Raw genomic sequence first — 14,630 nt, forward strand, 5'->3', positions numbered from 1 at the left:
GGGCACAAACCCGTGTCCCCTGCATCGGCAGGCAGACTCTCAACCACTGCGCCACCAGGGAAGCCCAAGTCTCTCTGAAGTTGCTTCCTTGTGTTTGAAATAGAGGTTTTCTCTGGAGCTACTGTGTTTTCCTTCCAACATTTCCTGATGTCCATCATGTGAGGTTCGTATGGTTTGAAATAAACTATTCCAAAGAAGAAGTCTCACCATCTTCAGCATCCTCTCTGCACCTTTAGGTTAACGTTATCAAATAGTTTTTCATGTTCTATTCTTCAAGAAGGATTGTAAATCCAGATACACTAGTCCGTTAGCATCCAGTAACTTACTAATCTTTTAGCTCAGAGACATTACTATTATTATTTTTATTACTTATATTACAATATTCCACAAAGCTGTATTTCACGTGTTCTCTGTAGAGTTCTTCATGTTTTGGAGTTTGAATGTATCCAGGAACATAGCTGATCCCAAGAATGTTAAATTTTGTTTTTCAGCCCTCTTGCCTTTGCTACCGTAACTAATTTGGTTTGCATATTCTGCAAGAGGAATTTTCAGAAATATTTACCTTAAGAGATTATTGAAAGACTGACCAAAGTTCTTAAAGAGTTATGCTAATAAAAAGAGAAACTTTACCAAAGGCTATCTAAAATAATTGCTTTTAGACTTGTAACATTATTCAGGAACAGGAAAGTGCAGAAAAGTTCCTACTATTGGAGATGGAGTTTAAAGCTGTTTATCTGTAATGTGTGTCTGTGTGTATGTGTTGAGAGAGAGAGGATGGAGGGAGAGGCAGAGGAGAAAATAGAGTGAATGAGAATCTTGGTTCATTTTTAGAATGTTTCTTGGAAAGATGAAATATGTTCTGGCTGAATCTCAGCTATAGATGATCCAAGGCCATTTCTACCATGTGGTGTAAAACATCTTTCTACCAGCACTCTCAGAACTGCCCTGCACCCTGAAAGTTCAGTGCAGAGCTGCATTTTGTACCAGTCTTTGCCGTAGCCTTGGGTCATCCACTTCCATATTTTTATACAGAGAAATCGGATTCATATACCACTATATCTGAGTTTGGGATCACTTCCAAAGGTACTTATATTTATATATCTAGATGTTGAATATACAACATTTCTTATCTGGGCTGCAGTTTAATTTTTGAAACTACATTCACTCAATATTCAAGTTTTCTGTGATCAGTATCACGTTTACAAGCTAGTTTTAAAATTTTCAAAAAATTACATATCAATGCCCCTGTAACATGCACTGTAGCAAGAACCATAAACTAGCCAACATCTGGCCTTGATCAACACATTGGAAGGTCATGCTTGCATTGGTTGGCATCATGGCTCTAAATTTGATATTTAGATGATTTTTTTTATATTTGGATGATTTTAAAGATGACTTTTGATTTTATAAGGAGGTGGTAAGTAAGGTGGTATGCGATATGTTTACTCCTTAGGATTCAAGTTTTATCCTTGTATTTTAAAAATATCTTCCATGTGATATTGGAAATACTGAGAGCTAGTCAGGTTCAGGACATTTCAAACGCATTGAGTTAAAAATTCATCATTGCTAAGTAATTTCCATTTTCTAAAGCTGCCTTAAATTTAAGAATTCAGGACACCAATGGCTCTATTCTGGCCCTAATTTCTTATGCTAGCATAGCACCTTCAACTTTTCAGGTGCTTTTATGCAAACTCTTATGCAAGGAAGCCTAACATGGGGCTTAAGAGCACAGATGTGGTTTCAGATAGATCTTACTTTGATCTATAGATCTATAGATCTTAAATTGCTTTTCCCACTTACTGAGTATTCCTGGGGGACTAGTTCCCTAATATAAAGTCTCTAAGCCTTCTTCTGTAAAAGTGGATAGTAGTGGACCCCAGTTGATTCAGTGGTTGTGATAAATAAAAGATAGATACCAATTGCTTCACGTAGTGTCTGGTATATAATAAGAAGTCAACATTTACTATTACTATTAGCACCACAATTCCTCTCTTTCTCTCCACTAGCACAACTATAACTACTTGATATATACAGCTATTCCGTAATCTCCATTCTTAACAAATGAGGAAGCTAAGACATACAAGAGCTAGTTACTTGATTGTGCTGATATGGTTTATCAATCAGAATTTGATTTATTGGGCTTCCCTGGTGGCGCAGTGGTTGAGAGTCCGCCTGCCAATGCAGGGGACATGGGTTTGAGCCCTGGTCCGGGAAGATCCCACATGCCGCAGAGCAACTGGGCCCGTGAGCCACACCTACTGAGCCTGCGCGTCTGGAGCCTGTGCTCCGCAACAAGACAGGCCGCGACAGTGAGAGGCCCGGGCACCGCGATGAAGAGTGGCCCCCGCTTGCCACAACTAGAGAAAGCCCTCGCACAGAAACGAAGACCCAACACAGCCATAAATAAATAAATAAATAAAGCAAAACTGTCAAAAAAAAAAAAAAAAAGAATTTGATTTATTGAATTGCAAACAGTAGATACCCCGGTAATCATGATTTGATTACTATAGCTTTATACTCAGTTTTGAAGTCAGCTAGTGTAAATTCTCCAAATTTGTCCTTTTTTTTTTTCTATATTGTTTTGGGTGTTCTACGTCCCTTGCATGTTGATATAAATTATAGAGTCACCTTGTTAATTTGTACAAAAAAAAGCCAGCTGAGATTTTGATCGATATTGCAGTGAATCACTTTGCATCTTAATAATATTGAGCCTTCTAATTCATGAATATGGTATAGCTCTTCATTTATTGGGTATTTTTAATTTCTCTAAGCAGCGTTTTGTAGTTTTCAGTGTAGAGGACTTACATAGCTATTGTTAAATTTATTCCCAAGTATTTTATGCTTTTGAATAATATGGTAAGTGCTGTTTAAATTTTTAAAAATTTATGGTCACTTATTAATAGAGAGTAGAAATATAATTTATTTTTTGTATATTGACTTTGTATCCTGGTATTTTGCTAAGTTTACTACAGCCCAGACATCAAGTATTACAGCAAAGAGTAATGGTCTGGAGCTTGGATTTGGGAGTCAGACTGCCTGGGTTCAAATCCTATTGCTACCATTTACTAGCTGTGTAACCTTGGTCAAGTTGCTTGATCTGTCTCTGTGTCTGTTTCTCCATCTGAAAAGGAAATGATAGTACTTAGCTCATAGAACTGATGCCAGGACTAAATGAGTTAATATAGTTGAAACTCTTGGAACAGTGCCTGGTATGTACAGGTGTTAGCCATTAATAAACAGTTTCAACAGACTGTCCTTTTGAGCCTGTACAGAAAGGCTGTCATGGATGCTTCTGCTCGTCCTCTCCTCCCTCAGCTGTTTGCTCTAGGACCCCACCTCCACGCATCAGCCTCACCGGATGGCCCAATAACTGTGTGTGTGTTTAGAGAAAGGTATGTGAGCACCTCTGATTCCAGGACACTCGCTCTTAGATGTACTCAGGACTCCACCATGAAGGATCATGCAAATGTGAAATTTGATTGTGTTCCAGAGATTGGCTGACAGGCCAGCTTCCTTCCAGTTTCCCTAACCACAAACTCTGGACACAGGCAACTTGGAATTTCCCCAGAAGCACTGCTCAAAGGAAGGAGAATCCAACATTTATTGAGTTCCACATACAGTTTTATTTGATCCTACACATCAGGGATCATCCCCATATTTTAGGTAAGGAAATTAAAGCACAAAATAATTAAGTACCTTGCTCAAGGTCATACACTAGTAAGAAGATTCAAGCTTTGGTTTCCTGGCTCTGAATTCTTTGGGTTATGAAAGTTTGTTCTTTTCTCTCTTAGGAAGGTCATTTAAGAGGTGGCTGAAGAAGATGTGAGTCACTTAGAAAACAATGTTATATGAGTAAGAGGGTAACAATTGCTTAGGTGATAGAAGGAAATAGAGAATTTGCTGATCAAAGCAACAGTGTCTTGGTCAGCTCAAGCTTCCATAACAAAATACTACTGACTGGGTGGCTTGAACAACAGACATATATTTGTCACAGTTATGGAGGCTGGGAAGTCTGAGATAAGGATGCTGGCATGGTCAGGTTCTAGTGAGGGCTCTCTTCCTCACTTGCAGATGGCTGCCTTCTTGCTGTGTCCTTAGTGGCAGAAAGAGGAAGCTCTGGTGTGTCTTCTTCTTACAAGGTCACTAATTCCATCATGGGGGTTCCACCCTCACCTAATCCTAATTACCCCCCCAAAGACCCCACCTCCTAATGCCATCACATTTTGGGGTAGGACTTCAACATATTAATTTTGAGGGGACACAAACATTTAGTCCATAACAAATAGTATTTTGAAAATTAGCTCAGCATTTAATCTGTGAATCCCTTTTTTAATTGTCATTAATAATCTTGTGAGCTAGGAAAATTATCCCATAATCACCCTATATCACATGCATCTCCATAAAGTGTATTGAGATACACCTTGAATTCATTTTTGCTTTGTCATCATCCTTTATAACAGAATGGCATTTTATATTACATTATATATTTTTAGACTGGATAATATGTCAAAGGTGTCTTCTCTCTTCAGTATATACTGAGGTATATTAGGATTCTCTGAAAATATAAATATTATTTGCATCTCAGCTTGTTTTTCTATTTTCTTGAAATGGTAAGAAAAGGGAAATCTTAATAGTAATAAAATGCAGGATTCCTGATTCAACAGCAGTGAACCTTTTAGATATTCAACAAGGATTTATTGATTCCTTCTTTAGTTAAAGTTTCTTCTAGTACATAATCAATTCCTCTTTCAAGTCTTTTACATAAAGCAAAGTAAAACAAAAGTTTCCTTCTGGCCCACATTACTATTTAGATGTAATGCTGTGTCTCCTATTACATTGTATCAGTTAGCTTTTGCTGCGTAACAAACCACCTCAAAACTTCGTGGTTAAAACAACAATCATTTATTTAGCTCATGATTGTTGTGGGTTGGCAATTTGGGCTGTATTTCAGCCGGTCACAGGCCAGATTGCTTGGTGGCTATCTGGTCTTGGGTGGCCTCACTGGGCTGGCTTGCTTTGATTCATGAAGTCTCTTGTCTTCTAGCAGGCTAGCTTGGGCCAGCTCACCTGGCTTCTAGGCAGAGTTCAGTGACATTTTTGACAACTCCCTTTTTGATGTTCTCTTTTCCATTGTTTTCAGTGACACCTTCCTCTCCTGGTTTTCCTCCTATCTTTCTTAAAACTTATCCATCCATCTGTCCATCCATTTGTCTATCCATCCACCTGTCCGTCTGTCTGTCTGTTCCTCCCCTGGGAACCATAAGCCTCCCCTGGGAATCTCCTCCTGTATTTTCCATTGCAGTTGGTAACAACACCACCAGCATTGTTTCCTAATCTGGAAAACCTGGGAATCACACTGTAATTATTGCTGCTTCTTACTAAACAGTGACTATTTGCCAGTCACTGTACCAAATGTTTGCCATAGATTTTTACATTTAAGCTTCATAAAAGCCATATGTTGTAGGCATTACTATCTCCACTCCATGAAACAGATGAGGTTGATTGAATACTTGCCCATGGTCCCACAGTTTAGTGTGCAGAGATGGTTTTTGAACCCAGTTCCTTTTGGCTCCAAAACCCGTGCTTAACATTAAGTCACACTGAGAAACCACATAAACAGAGCCCTCAGATATGTTTTATTTACCAGAGAAATGACTTATCAACATTTTAAAATAGTAAGGGTTCAAACAAGAATCTGGATTTCAGATATTTCTTGAAAATTTAGAAGATCTGGTAACTGGCCTCACATTCAAATGGCAGCAGTTGGCTTCAGGGTGGCAGTGGCCACCCCCTTTGGAAGGCCATGAATTTTCGAGTTTGCCACAGTCCCTGCCACTCCCTACTGCCTTACAGTTGGCCCGCTTCCTTCATCAACGTGGTCTGCTGGACTCCTGCTGGCATTTGAGTTTTTGACTCCTGTTACGTTGTGTCCCTAGGCCCTGCCCTCTCTTCAGTTCTTCCACCATCCAATTGGTCCCTGAACTAACAATGTTATGTTACTTGTAAAATAATTGTCCAATCTGCCTCACATTCTTTATCCCTATTGCTACAAATTGGTCCTTATGACCTCTCACTTCAGTTACTCTAGTAAACACCTGGTTTCCTCCTTCCAGCCTCAAACTCCACTAATACATTCTCCATGTTGCTTGCAATTAAGCATATCAAAAACACGCAAATAGTTGATGTCCAGTGACCTTAGAATGAAGTGCAATCTCCTTAGTGTGGCATGTAAGATGTTCATGATCTGGCCTCTGACCAGCGCCCTCATTTATGCTTGCTTTCCATCTCCTCTTGGCCTCATTGAAATACTGGCTCTCCCCAGAGTCATGATCCTTCATATCTCCTCACCTTTTTATCCACCATTCTTTCAACTTGGAGTATTCTATGTGGATCATATTAATATTTGTAACCGAGTATATCAACGTGAATGTAGAGTGATTACTTTCCTAAAATTCATTTTTCCTTTATTTTGACTTGATTGGTAAGTCTCTTATTTCTTCTTTCACCAATATCCAAGCAGAATAGAAACACAGGGGCTTCCCTGGTGGTGCAGTGGTTAAGAATCTGCCTGCTAATGCAGGGGACATGGGTACAAGCCCTGGTCCGGGAAGATCCCACATGCCGCGGAGCAACTGGGCCCATGAGCCACAACTACTGAGCCTGCGCATCTGGAGCCTGTGCTCCGCAACAGGAGAGGCCGCGACAGTAAGAGGCCCGTGCACCGCGATGAAGAGTGGCCCCCTCTTGCCGCAACGAGAGAAAGCCCTTGCACAGAAACGAGGACCCAACATAGCCCAAAATAAATAAATAAATAAATAAATTTAAGAAAAAAAAAAAGAATAGAAACACAAGTCCTGGTTATGTTTACACATCATAACATTTTCTTAATTGGGTGTTATTGACTTCTGTTCAGTATAGTGGAGAATTAAGAGCTTGGGCCTTGTATCCTAGCTCTGCCACCCACTATCTAAGTAGACTTGAACAGGATACCTCACATTTCTCTGTCATCATCATCTCATCTGTAAAATGGGGCTACTAATAGTTCTTGTATCATGCAGTTACCCCAGGGCTAAATGAAATAACGCATGTGAAGGCTTAGAACCGTCTGGTGCATCTCAGCCCCTAGTGGATGTCAGCTGTTGCTTTTATTATTACCATTTTTCATTCATTCATTCATTCCGCATTGGACCGAGGAACTGTTCTAGGAATTTTGATATATGTCATTTTAGAACCCACAACAACTTTATGAAGAAAATAATTTCAGCCCTGTTTTTGGGGTGAGGTAGTAGAAGATGAGAGAGGTCAGGACTTGCCTTGGTTGTTCAGTTTGTCACAGGGTGAAATGTGTTTAAGTATGTTCTTTTCATTCAGAGTGAAATGGAATACATCTCATGAAGGATGGAGTTACATACCGCTCTTGGCTGCAAAGGGACTCTTTGGAGAATTCAAGTGTTATTAAAACTGATTGTGTGGTACATTTTTAGTATGATATTTAAAATGTCAAAGCTACAGAGAAGTTTATAAGATGTTGAATAACATTGGATTTTTAAAAAAATTTTATATTTCTGTACAGAAAAATATGAAGTTGATTATGACAATTTATGAGTGATGCTTTAGATAAAGTCTGGGAACTATTTTTGTTCGTTTTATATATTCACTGTGTCCTGAACAACAAAAATTACCAATATTGCTGAGAGTTCTGTGTGAAGATGGTTAATATAATTCTAGATAAGAAAAGCGAAGTAGAATATTGGAATAAGAACTGTATATGAATAAAATTATTTAAATTTGTTTCTAAAACTTGAATAGTCTTCATTTAATTTTCAAACTCTTAAAATATTAAAAGAATAGGTTTTACCAAAATATTGTTAAACACTTACTTGGACACATAGACCTATAGATTTATGTATATATGTCTGTATAATTAAAAAAAATTTTAATTGAAGTATAGTTGATTTACAATGTTGTGTTAGTTTCTGGTGTACAGCAAAATGATTTAGTTATATATATATTTCAGATCCTTTTCTATCATAGTTCATTACAAGATATTTAATATGGTCCCCTGTGCTATACAGTAAGAGTATGTATGATTTTTTAAATTGAGGAATACTGAAACGCATACACAAAACAAAATAAAAATCAGCTGCATGAGAAGTACATTTAAAATTTAGTACATTTAAAATTTTAAAATATTAAACCCTTATTGAGGTACCATTTACGTATCATAAATTTCATGCATTTTAAGAGTACAATTCGGTGCTTTTTAGTAAATATACAGAGTTGTGCAGCCATCACCACAATTCACAATCCAATATTAGGATATTACGTCAACCCTAGCCAACCCTTTATGCCCGTTTTTGGTCAATTTCTCTTTCTACAGCAGCCCCAGGCATCTACTTATCTATTCTCTATATCTATATATTTTCTTTTTCTGGACATTCCTTATAAATGGAATTATACAATATATGGTCTTTCATATTTGGCTTCTTTCACTTAGCATATGTTTTTTAGGTTCATCCATGTTGGAGCACATGTCAGAACTTAATTCCTTTTTGTTGCCAGATAATATTGCATTGCATGACCACACCACAGTTCGTTTTTCATTACAATAACCACATTTTTGAAAAGCATGTATTAAAGCAACTGCTAACAGTGGGTGCTTCTAGAGAAAGGAGTGAGGGACAAAGGGAGAAAAATGGGAGAAAGACTTTGTCATACTATTTTATATGGGTTTTAGTTTTTAAATTCAGGATTATATCTTTATCTATTAAAACAGAATAAGGAATCAATTCCCCCCAGCAATGTGTATTAAATAAGAGGAGAAATCACTCCACTGACCCCAATGCCACCTCCCTGGATCACCATTAATTTATTTTTGGCATCTTTCTAGTCTGTACATACACACATGCACATGTACACATATAAATATATGTATGTCCCTGTGCATGTGTACATCTAAGCAATCATGTGTTTGGTATTTCAACCAAAATGGAAGCACAGGGCTTCATGGTTTAACCCCCGGTTACCAAAGCTAAGTAAACCCACCTTGTTGGGTTGTGCATTAATCAATTCACAACGGAGAAGAGTTAAGAACAGCAGCCCCAGTTTCTTGGTTGTTAAGTGTATTGCGGTTTAATTTTTTTACCCCTCCCCGCTTCTGCATCTTCCCGCAGGCTACCTGGGCCCTGCCTGCGAGGAGAAGGTGGACCCATGCGCCTCGGGGCCCTGCCAGAACAACGGGACCTGCTACGCCGACGGGCTGCACTTCGGCTGCAGCTGCAGTGCGGGCTTCACGGGCCCAGCCTGCACACAGCTCGTGGACTTCTGTGCGCTCAGCCCCTGCGCCCATGGCACATGCCGCAGCGTGGGCACCAGCTATAAATGCCTCTGTGACCCAGGTGGGTACGATGCATGGACAGGAAGTCCTTTCTTTCCCCAATCTCAAAGCCTTTTAACTTTTGCATCTGAGCACAGGTTGGCCCACTGTATGGGTTTACCTGTCTGTCTAAGTGAACCCCACTCATGTATGACACCCTTTCTTTTTAGACTTCCCCTAGGCAGGCTTTGAAAAGCACCCTTTCCCCTTTTCATGAGCATTTCACAGTCATTGAGGAAAAAGAAGAAAATACAAGTAAGCAAAACGAAGAAAATTAAAAACGGGCTTAATCTTATAACAGCTTAATTATTTTGGACAATTGACTATAGGTCACTCCAGAGCTTTTACTGTATTACATATCTTTTATTACTGGGTTCTGAGGTCAACGGAACGTTTTTCATTTTAATGTGCATGCAAAGCAGAATGCAGTCCATTCAGAATCTTACCACCTTTTAAAATTATTACTCGGGGCACAGTCCGTGTTAGAGGACCTGTGACTTCCTGTGTCAATGTTCAAAAGTTCCATCATTTACTTTCCAAATGTTCTTCTGTATTGGTATCGCTGACTGTTTATTGTGAAAGTTTTGACTCTCAGCAGTCAGAGTGGTTACTGGTTCAAGTCTGTGTCCGCACAGCCTCCTAGTCTGAAAAAACGCACACGGGGCAGCTCCTCCCCTCCTCTGGTTTCTACCCTTCCTGCGTCTGCATCCTTGCAGGAGCTGGCTCTTTAGAATGTTTCTCAGCACAGTGATCCCCGCTGCCCCCGTCTCTGGCGCATCAGTATGGCTGGCCAGTCCCCTGGTTTGCTTAACCCCTGGTTCTGCCCAGTCACTGCCCTCCACCTTGGGTGCCAGCTGCCCTGTCACCCCATCTCACCTGCAGGCTTCCCCTTCTGGGGCTGAATCAGCTTTCCTTCCGATGAGTTCCCACGATCAGCCACAATATCCCTTTCCTGGTCTTTAAACCATTATATTAATTATCCTTGTGTGTGTCTCTCTCCCCGTTGAGGGGTAGGAGGAAGTGTGTTCTATTAGTAACTCCTGTATAACAATAAGCTACTATTTAGTGAGCTTAATCTTTCTAGGCTCTGAGCTGAGTGCTTCACGTCTCGGGTCCTTTTAGTGCCCTTCTGCCAGGTGGATATTGTTGAGCCGCATCTCCCCGAGGTATGAAATGCCTCATTCCTGCTTCAGCCACGTGTTGGTGGCCACACACCCACTCAGGCTGAGTCCAGATTCCAACCCAGGTGCCCTGGTTCCACTGTCCTGTGCCTGGTCTGGAACTCTCAAGGGGCACATCTCATACTCATGAGTCACCTAAAAGGGTGAGTGGGAAAAGCCACTAAGCATTTGAAGGGTATTGAAAAGCCTCTTTCATGTAGACGTTTTAATTCTCTGGGTTTGTAAACAATCATGGGATTGATATTTTGCCAAGTGGCCGTTTCCTTTCTGTTCTAAAATACAGAGGGGATGGGGCTGTTGAATCTGCCTGGTAATTGCATTAGCAGGATTCTCCAGAGAAAAGGAAGAGAGAGAAAGAGAGAGGGAGAGAGAGACGGAGAGGGAGGGAGAGAACTTGCTCGATTTTAAGGAATTGACTCAGGCAGTTGTGAGGACTGGCAATTTCAAAATGTAGTGCAAGCCGGCAGGCTGGCCACTCAGGCAAGGAGTCTACATTACAGTTTTGAGCCCGAATTCCTCCTTCCTCGGGAAACCTCAGTCTTTGGCCTTAAGACCTTCAACCAATTGGATGAGGTCCACCCACATTCTGGCGGGTAATGGATTTAATGAAAGCCTACTGATGTAAATGCTAATCTCATCTAAAAACTACCTTCACTACAACATCTAGACTGGTGTTTGACCAAATATTCAGGTCCTGTGGCTTAGCCAAGTTGACACGTGAAATTAACTATCCCAGTAACATTTGGGGGTTTTGCATAAACCTCGTGGGGAAGGAGTTTCTGCAACCCTACACATGACACGAGGACACTTTTCTGCATGGACACGTGTCCTCCCCTGTCAGGCAGTGTGAAGATGGGAGCTGCTGCCCCCTTGGGGACCAGTGTTCTTCCATGGGCCTTACAGGCACGTGCCATGGCCTTGGGGAGCTGAGGGGGAGCCCGGGCAGTGTGGTGCCCTTGCCTGTTGGGAAAGTGGGGCCCCAAGACCACTTTGTGTTTGCAGATGAAATAAGCTGCACTTCTCCCGGGAGAACAGTCTTCCTCAGGTCATGACTCTTGAGCACGCCGCTCCCAAAGCCCTGCTCTGGATGTCATAACACACAGAGTAATAATAATCCCCTTGGCCGCCATCTGGAGCAGAACCTCAGAGCATCCTCCACACATGTCTCCTGGGAGTCCTGGTTCCCTCAGTGAGCCCAAAGGGAAGAATCACATGTCACAGGACCGGGAGGCGGCTTTGTTCCTCCTCCCTTTCTCCTCTGACTTCCGTTCTTAAACATATTAAACTTGCCCTTATATTTAGTTGGTGTATGTTTAAAACTTGAAATGGGATGTGGTTATTTAAAGAGACATGTGGCTTTTTAGTAATACCAAGTAGAGTCTGTCAACATGTGTGCAGATGCTTACATGGTCCTAAGTAGAAAATATGCTGCCTAGTGTCTCTCTGTCCACCCAGGGAGCAGTAGCTGAGGGTGGGAGAAAGGACCCATGAGATCCCCACTCGTTGACTGTCACTGTAGGAATTTACAGGGCATTTCTGGGTCTCGGTGTTTACTTTCACTAATAATGTCTTAGATGCTCGTGAGTTCAGCTGCAGTTGGGGTCACAGACTAGACCTGGGACAAGTTACTGACCACGTCCTCTTGCTGACCATGATCTTCTGTCGTGTATAAGAGCATTAGACAAGAGACACGCAGTACATTTCCTCTCAAGGAATAGTAAGCGTGATTGTTTCTTTCTATCCATGGAGATTCCAACATTTTTCCTTAAGCCAAAAGGGTGACGTGTCTCCTGTTGAAGTTCCTCTTTCCCCTCTGCTGTTCTCTGCTCAACCTTCGTTCATGTCCATTTGGAGCATTTAGCTTGGTAAAGCCAGTGCCCAGCCTCTAAGGGGCCTTGAAAAGCCTGAAGAAATATGTGTTCCATTCCTGGATGCCTGCATTTAGTAGGCAGTCCCCCGGGGTAGAGCCCTGAAGCTCTATCAAAGCTCTCTCATCGAACTTGGGAGATAAAATTGCTTTTAGAGGGGTTGCTTCCTCAGATCATTAGGTGACATTGTGTGAAATAAAAAAGGCATCTTAACATCTGGCAAGAATTTACATTCTAAGAGGTGAAAATGACAGTTCTCTGAATGCGAAATTTCTAGTCTTAATCTTTTGGAGCATGTAATTGCTTTACCACTAGTTTGCATAATAGAAGAATCTCATGAGTTTAGGTGAAATTGGGTGTCTTGCTCAAGAGTGGCAAGGCTGATCCTCTGTATTGAGAGCAAACAGGCCCCGTTGCATAAAATGGCATCAGATTGAAATCACGTCAGGTTGATAATTAGCTCCCATCTGACAAAATGCCATTTGGATGACAGCAAATCAGATTTGCCAGGTGCTTTATTTTCAAACCTCATTTTTAGCTTATCGGCCTAGGGAGTTCTGATGGGATTTTAGTATTAGATAATAAAATGTCAGCAGTGAGTAACCACTGAAATGTTATCTTTCAGTGACAGTGGTAAGTGATAGGCCACATGTACTCTAAAAAAATTACAAATTAAAATCTCCTAAGGACTTGAGAAAGTGAGAACTTGGAGTCCAACAAACACTGTGGGAAGCAGGGCCACAGGGCCTGGAGTTGCCTGGGACCTGCTGTTGCCCCTGAAAGTAGAAGATGATGTCTCACATGTTCTCAAAGAAGTGGTGGCATCTGGAGATGCCATTTGGGTGCTGACCAGTCCTGGAAGGAATCTCTGGTAAGAAGGGAAGTGGTTTGCCTGAGTTCACTCGTCTTGGCCGCTGCCTGATACACTTGAGTTATTACTATGACCTTGTCTGTTGAATTGAATGAACCTTGCCATTACAGAGTGTGCCTTAAGTTACTATTTAAGGAGTTTATAGTATAAGGCATTAGAGGATTTTTATATGGAAATACAAATAACAGTTTTCTTTTTTTTTTTTCATGAATAACTTTTGATGCTTATCAGTTGTCATAGAGTAGACCTGGGACAAGTTGCTGTCCATGTGTCTCTGCTGATTCTTCTCCATCATAGGGCTGGCAACTCAATTAGACCATCCAGACTATAAAAGAAAGGATGTTTAGACTTTTTCCAAATGAATTTTTTTTAAGGAAATTATATTTATAAGAATCTCAGGTACTGTTTTTTCTATTTTTGACATCCTTCCAGATGGCTGCATTTCTGGTTGGGATGGCCTGAAAGACACAGTTGGCATTGCTTCCTTCTGTTAGACTCAGACTTAGCAATATCAGCATTCTGATAGTGTCTGCTGGAAACAGAATCTAAGATAAGAATTAATGGTCAGGATTTAAGTAGCAAGTTAACAGCAGTAAAGAAAAATGTACACCTACAGTGGTATGAAAACATTTAGCTTGATAATGAATACCTAATTGCCTTTAGATTCCTGGATAAGTACAGTGGATAATTTTCGTGTTTTATTAACTAGGAAACCTTACCAGGTTTACTAAGATGAAGTCACTTCTTGTGTTTAACATGCTCTAGGAGGGTCCCGATCTGTATATCATATTATTCTTGAGTATTATTGCTTTTATAGAATATATTGTCTCCTTTCTCCACATCCTAATCCTATATCATGCCCTTCCTCTGTTATATTTTGAAATACGATAACTGCCCTCCCCATTGGGAACCCAGATAGAATCTGGTCTACCTCGCTGCAGCAGTAGCAACTCTTCATAATCTGTACTTCACCTAAGAAAACGTTTAAATCTCTTGACATCACAATGACACTAAGAATTGAGAAAGAGAAGAGTAGCCCCTGACATCTGCGGGCTTGTTGGACACTTACAAGCAGGCCTTGGAGTTGTTAAGAGCTGGCCTGGCGACCACAGCTGGGCTGTGGTGTTTCGTGTTGCACATAAAGACGTAAACACCCACACTGAACACCGACCTCAGACACACGGTCACTCATAGGCCACGATAAAGTGAGACAAACAAGACCGTTCCATAATTTTGTCTAAGTACAGATAAAAACAAGGTCACCATGCAACCCACAAAATACCAAACATCCCCTTTGATTGCAAATAAAAGGAGGGCCAGCTGCTTGTTCACCA

At 40.8% G+C, this 14,630-nt stretch overlaps 1 protein-coding gene across 1 annotated transcript in view; it reads left to right on the forward strand.

The window, feature by feature from the left end:
• The window catches only part of DNER (delta/notch like EGF repeat containing), a gene marked incomplete at both ends in the record, with an annotated part of 338,936 nt that overhangs the window by 256,199 nt on the left and 68,107 nt on the right, over positions 1-14,630 (forward strand). Inside the window, one exon of the mRNA XM_079710119.1 lies at positions 9,174-9,398. Coding sequence (XP_079566245.1) covers positions 9,174-9,398 — 225 coding nt within the window. The remainder of the gene's footprint in view (positions 1-9,173; positions 9,399-14,630) is intronic.

This window comes from Hyperoodon ampullatus, assembly GCF_949752795.1.
Source record: "Hyperoodon ampullatus genome assembly, chromosome: 8".
NCBI classification, from domain to species: Eukaryota; Metazoa; Chordata; class Mammalia; order Artiodactyla; family Ziphiidae; genus Hyperoodon; species Hyperoodon ampullatus.